The 7,159-nt window shown below is 32.2% G+C and overlaps 1 protein-coding gene across 1 annotated transcript; it reads left to right on the forward strand.

Annotated features, from left to right (window-relative positions):
* Nucleotides 1-1,529: 1,529 nt before the first annotated feature.
* Nucleotides 1,530-6,488, forward strand: LOC106064436 (transcription elongation factor 1 homolog). Its single transcript, XM_013222995.2, has 4 exons — nt 1,530-1,681; nt 3,400-3,521; nt 4,493-4,563; nt 4,975-6,488. The coding sequence occupies exons 2-4, from the start codon at nt 3,406-3,408 to the stop codon at nt 5,037-5,039; spliced, it is 252 nt and encodes an 83-aa protein (XP_013078449.1). The 5' UTR covers nt 1,530-1,681; nt 3,400-3,405; the 3' UTR covers nt 5,040-6,488.
* The last annotated feature ends 671 nt before the right edge of the window (nt 6,489-7,159 follow it).

Here is a 7,159-nt window from a genome sequence, read left to right on the forward strand (position 1 = left end):
ATTTACTTTACCCCAAATAATGTCAGGTACCCATTAGAGTTGGGTGGACTCAGGTCTCAGAGACGCCTTAAGGATCCCGAAATTAAAAATCCCAGACTTTGCCAGTACTCGAATCTGAGAACTAGCTCCCCCCCCCCCCGATTCAACCACCGCTCCCCCAACTTAGTATATGGAGGCTAACAAATAGTTTATATAGGCCTATATCCCCATGTTAAGCCTGTCTTGAGGTTGGAGATTGTTTAGAGATATAGAAAGATACTAAGGCTGGTTTTAGGTTTGGGAATGCATTTTAAGATTTAAATGCAGAGTGAGTGTATGCTATCTTTATCTTTACACTTGTTTTAAAATAAATGACCTTAAGATGAAACTAACTTGTTTTAATGATTTCGATATTTAATTATGTATCCTTTTTTTAAAAATTAAATCTGAATGCACCCGTTCAATAATGTAAACGTACCGTAGGCCTATGTATTTCAGGCCAATCTATTTGCATACATGTCTGGTTTGTTTTGAGACTTTTTTGTTCTGTCTCAACCAAAGCCAATGTGTTCTCTAGCATGTCTTGTAATATTTGATCTAAGCTCGTATGACTTGATCGTTTGAAACGTTCTTTACCCTGTAAGTCTATCGGCCTCAAACAGTTTATAATATCCAGCATCAACGATTATAGTAGTTAGTGGGGGCTGAGTGCAGTGTGGTAAAGCGCATGGCTTCCAAACTGAGAGGTCCTGTGTTAGAATTTTAATCATTTCAGATTTTTAGGACGCCCCTGAGTCCACCCAACTCTAATGGGTAGACCTACCTGAATTTTCTTGCAAATTTAGGCAGTTGGTCGTTGTGCTGGCCACGTGATTATCTCGTCAACCGTTGGCCAAAGCAACAGATGACCTTTACATCATTTGCACTTTACGAAGGGGTACTTTACTTTTTTTTATTTTTACAGTAGATAGTGCAGTGGTATGTGAATCTTTAGTTGACCTATTAAATTGCCGTTCGCAGATTTACAAATCGACATAGATTCCTCACTCTCCAGGTCAGGTCTATAAGCTGTTTTCCTCGCCCCCCCCCCTCCCCCTTTATTTATGAAGATAATGCATATATATATATATATATTAATAATACTTGGGTATTGATCTTTTAATAAAGAAACAAGTTCAGATGGACAAAAGATCAAAATGTAATAATTTTTGTAAACCATTTTATTTTTAAAGCTAGCATCTTTTCTAAAGATTTCTTGATCTAGATTAGATCTACATGTTGTCTTTCCCACAATGCAATAAATAATTCCGGAAAAACACAATTTTAAATAACCTAACAAAAAAGTAGGCCTTGTGAAATTGCCAAATTAGCTTTTAAGTTTATTTATTTATTTATTTTTTTACAAATGAACTTCTAATTTTTTAAATATCACAAATCGAATTATACTTGCAATATATATCATATATATTTTTGTAAAGCTTTTGTTAAATATAAATATCTAATTTATGTAATTTTTTACGATGTATTTTATTCCATCCAAAAGAAAACCAAGTGAAAAATAAAATACAAATATGACAGTGCACGTGGCAAGCAATAGACAGCAACGGGGGTATAGATTACTATAGATTTATAGACCTACAGAGACATTTAGTCTAGTCTTATAACAATACAAACATACGGTGATTTATATATCTATATCTTGGTAATGAATTATTTGTTTACTTCGAATTAAAACTATAGATCTAGATCTACAAGTAGACCAGCTAATGGTCCAGTATGATAATAGTACAATTCATAATTTTTGTAGCTGTAAATCTAAATAATGATATTGAATCTTATTGATACTAAGTAACTAACTAATGATAATCGAAGTAACTTAGATTCTAGATCTTACTTAGTCTTAGACTTAGACGTCTTAGTAGATTAGTGATTAGTGACTTAGTCACTTAAACTTGATTAAATTATAGAATACTAGTCTTAGTCTAGATCTAAATATTATTAATATATCTCTAGATTCTAGATCTAGAGTCTACATGATGATCATTGATTGTCATGATCTAGCTAGTTATTCTAGTAAGATAATAATTAATTCTGATAATGATAATCATACTGACTCTTACTTACTCTTACTGAGTCAGTGAGTGATAATCAGTGATATGACTGTCATCTGGTCTAATCATCTATGACCTATGACTATTTTATTATTACTCAGTATTTCTAGATCAAGTTATTCTAGTATAGTCTAACTCTAGGTATTGTCATATTATATTGTTTTGTATTAAACTATTATACTTATACTATAGACACTATAGTTATATCAATGAATATAGACATTTAGATCTAGTAGAGATCTAGACTAGCCTTGAGAATCAAATCTAACTACATCTAGGCATTTTTTTTCTAGGTCTACTATTGTCTATTAGAATTATTAGCTAGATCTATAAATCTAGATCTATATTGACTATATTAAAATATAGTTAATAAAAATTATAAGACATCAATGTCATAAATGATCTAAATCTAGATGATAAGCTCTCTAATTTCATAAGAATGGCAGTCAGATTAAAAGATGACTGTCGAAAGTCGATAGATATTGACATTGAATCATAAATGATAATGTCAATAATGTTGTATTATTACTATAGTATTATTGTCTTGTATTGAATTTATTGACTATTCATATTGATGAGTCTTTGAGTGTAGACTTGAGACAGAGTCTAGTCTAGTTTATTACCTTATAAACTTATAAAAATATACTAGACTAGTACATGGATCTATCGAGTCCTACTAGATTTGGACTAGATATTAATATTGTAACGTTTCTCAATATTCAGGCACTCTACAAACTGCTCCACACGACACCACCACACTAGATAACTTAGGGCTCTCCTTAATAATGTACAATACTTTAATGTTCAATAAATCACAGCCAATACTGTACAATTGGCAACAACGTAACACTGACTGTACAAAAGCTTCACACTCCCTCTTCCTAGACTTGCACTCAATTCTCTATTCTAGACCAACTAAACATAGACTGGTTCTTGACTCTGACTTCGACCTGTACATGTGAAGTTGTGAGGTAACATGAAGCAAGTTGACTCTGACACGTTCGCTTCATTTCTGGAGAAGTATAAAAATCTCTTGGAAAATATTTGTGGCGACTGTACAGATCAAAAGTACAGATTGTGCTTCTAGTATTCTAGGATAGCTTAGTATGCTTAGTACAAATGAGTTATCGAAACTCACTTGATGATTCACCAACAATATTTGCAACTTTTGGTCACCATTTATGTTTTACATTCCTGGCATATTTGCCTAAATCTCGTAGTTAATTTAAAATTTCATTAACAAAATATGGATCAAAATTATTTGCTTATTGATTTTATCTATTTTTTATGCATATTTTTTTTAAAATAGAAAAACATGGGTCGACGCAAGAAGGCAAATAAACCTCCACCTAAACGAAAAGCAATTGTACCACTAGATACATTATTTAACTGCCCATTTTGTAACCATGAAAAATCATGTGAAGTCAAATTGTAAGTACTGATTAAACGTTTATTTGATGTTTGATTAGTTTGAAATATTTCATTAGATTTGTCTTTAAATTATGGGGTGTAGCGGTTAGGTGGTAAAGTGCTTGGATTTCAAATTGGTGGGTCTTTTGTTTTAATCACTGTGTTAACTGGCATTATACATTTTCACATCTTAAGGACGCCCTTGAGCTCGCCCAGCTTTAATGGGTACCTGATATAAGTAAATTAGTTGGGGAAAAAAGCTAACTCTCTGCCCACATTGACACCCTTGATTACCTTCAGTCTAGAAATAGAAGACCTTTACTTCTTCTGCCCTACAGATCACAAAGTTTGAAAAGGGTACTTAACTTTTACTATATGTGCCAGAAAAAAAAAAATTTGTTTGCTTAATATTTAAAACCCGATGTTTTTATAAGACGATGGCCTATCAAATGTAAATATTAATTAAAATAAGCTCTTAGGACCTTTCCTCTACTTGCTGGGCTTGTAACTACCAAAATGTATATAAATCAGAGGATCTAATTGGTTTACCATCTAAAAGAGTATTATTTGATGCAGTGTAGAATCAGGATTCAACTAGTTACCTTTTCACATTTACTTTGCCCAAATTACTTAGCAGCCCTCTTGTGTGATTAAACCAGTGTAAGGATTTGCCCTGCATTGTAAAGAATATTTGTTTTTGTGTGGGTTTTTTTTTTTAATAAATTTGTGACATCTGATTGCATATATATATATATGACATTTCCTGATAGCGAAAATGTGTAAAATCACAATTCACCTTTTATGGGTTATTTAAGTAGGGAAGGTTATCTAAATTTGTTGGGGCAAAAAGTATTTATTGTTTTGATCACATGCCATCCTCATTAATTAGTCTCGGCATTAGCTATGCTTCTATTTCACCTCAGCTACATGTCCCACATTTTTTTATGTATTAGGCTAGTCTTTTCACTAGAACATTTTTTTTTCTTTTGTAGGGACAGAGAGCGTAACACAGGAATAATTACTTGCAATGTGTGTCTTGAGGATTTTCAAACAAATATCAACTGTATCCTTGCACAAAACTTTATTTTAGAGCATGCAAAACATATTTGAATAGTTCAACTGTTGTTGTTTTTTTTTTAAAGAAGTATAGAGTGCTCTGATTCCAAACCCAAGTCTATGTATTATTTTTTTTAAAAATAGACTATTTCAACTTTGAGAATTAAATGCATGTAGTCTTAACCGTGCTCGCACCACGCAATAATTTTTTTTGTGACTTCAAAATTTTTTGAACAAGTTTCAAGAAGTGATTCTTAGACCTAAAAAATTTTGATGTTTTCAGGGGGTTTTCTTTTTGAATAATATATTTTGGTCGCAAATCACTTTCCAGTTATAAAAATGTTCCAGTGCTCAAAGTAATGGTTCAAGGACTTTTATTTTATTAGAAGAGTTCATTTTTTCCTTAACAATCTCACAGACTTGTCAGAAGCTGTAGATGTCTACAGTGATTGGATTGATGCTTGTGAGTCTGCCAATCAGTAGCAATGGTTTTTGTGGCCCAGCCAAGATGGGTCACAAGCTTTCATTATCTACAGACTCAACAAAAGTCACGGAATGATTGTTTTTTACAGTTTTGGGGTTACATAGATTTGGCTTATTACATTTTTTTTGTTTAGTTTAACTGAACTTACAGTGGATTCATTGGCCCAATGATGCTTTAATCTTTGAAAGCAAAACAAAAATCGTCTCTCTGAATGTTGACCAGTCTTTTGTAAAAAAAAATAAAAAATATATAAGCCAGATATGCGATGCTTGGATGGTCCAATGGTTTTATAGATGTGCTGTATATGCTGATATGATGTTCGGACATAAATGTTGTGCTTGGTCGTACAAGGCAGGCCCAAGGTTAAATTTACACACTGGATAAAACTATTATGTTCTAACCTATGTTCATTGGTTTAATTGCTTTTAATCAGAAAGACTTTGTGTGATGTTTAAATGGAAGTGAGCTTGATACATGATTTATATTTAAAGTCTTACAGTTATAGGTATGTTTTACCAGATGACAACTTATTTCTGGGAGGTTTACATTTTGTGTATAGTATTTTATTTTCTACTTTGAATGTGTATTGGACTGATGAAGTGTGTCTGTGTATAGAAGATTCTAAAGCACTTATCCCTAGGTGATTTCTTTGAATGCTTTGTGATAGTATGCTCATACATTAGATTCATCTTGCTAACTGTAACAAAAAAATAATAATAAATATAAGAGAAAATAAATAACATGTTTTGTATTTCCTTTTTCTGACTAGATCTGTAAAAAAAAATTATTTTAATGCCCTCTTTAGATTCTAAGAAATAAATACTTTTGAGTTGTAGAAATGATGTTTTCTGCAGACCTTTCGGCACTGAAACAAACAAGGGCCAGTGTTAAAAAGAAAACAATTTTAACTGCTTCCACAGGACACATGACAAAATCTAACCAGCAATCCTTGTTTTGCGCTGTTCACTTAATTCTGAAACGTCATGTGAGTTCATAGCAAGTCTCCTGTTTTCAAGTGGTGTCTTTTTTTTTTCAGGAAGCTACCAGCCTACAGTGCACAAAAAATGATTTAAGCTAAGCCTAATCTTATATTTTTGTTTTTCTAGTAAAAAAACAAACTTGAGTGAATATGTTTAGACATTGGCCCACATTGAACCTATTGTCTATACAGCAATAATTTTTATTTATTATATAATTTATCTTGTAGATCATTGCAGCTTTTCATCAAAAGGTTTGTGTGTGTTTTGATTTGATTATCAAGAGTTGTCACATTTTTTATGACTACTTATAAACTTGACCTTGAAACCTTTTTTAAAAAAATAGTTAGTGAGCATAGAGGCAAGACAGAGTGCTGTGTGAGTTGTCATGGGTGAGGTGATTGCCTCCTGCATGAATGTGACATGTTTCAGTTGAAAACTCAAGAAATTAAAACACAAGTCTATTGAGAATCTATTTGTTTTTTTTTTTAATAGTTTATTTTGTGTTTGTTTATTTATTTTTTAAATAAATAGTTACTTTATGTCTGTGTAATTCAAAATGGAAACTTGTGACCCAATGCAGCAAAATAAAGAAGTAAAGATAATACAATTGCTGTGACAATTTCTAGGTGAATCGTATTCTGAATGTCAGCTCAACTTTCTTTAAATCTACGAACTTTTACATTTAAATTTTGAAGAGAATAAAAAGTCTACAATCATATTTTGCTTCCCCCCCCCCCCCAATGGTTGTAATTAAATAGATTATCTTTCAAGCATCCACATGTAACACTAAACTCAAGTTATTATCTTGAGAAGGCCTCAGTGGGGGGGAAGAAACACAATTTGTTTCACCACATTAAAAAACAATACAATGTTGGCATTGAAATTTCTATTTTCAAGGTTTATGTCTAGATCATGTGAGAGACCATGTAGTCGAGGACGTGGCCTACTCGTTGTTAAATCTGTATATTGAAAGGGAAGTAATTCGAAATTCTTCTCGGTAACTAAATTTTTGAGTCATCACTCTTCATTTAAAAAATTCAACGCATACTAAAAGATATTCTAAGTAGAGATAGGAAAGGAGCTGAAGCCTCTCTCACGGCCAATGGGTGCCGTACCTTTTAATATTTGTGCGTCAATAA

This window comes from Biomphalaria glabrata, chromosome 5 (genome assembly GCF_947242115.1).
Source record: "Biomphalaria glabrata chromosome 5, xgBioGlab47.1, whole genome shotgun sequence".
Taxonomy (NCBI): domain Eukaryota; kingdom Metazoa; phylum Mollusca; class Gastropoda; family Planorbidae; genus Biomphalaria; species Biomphalaria glabrata.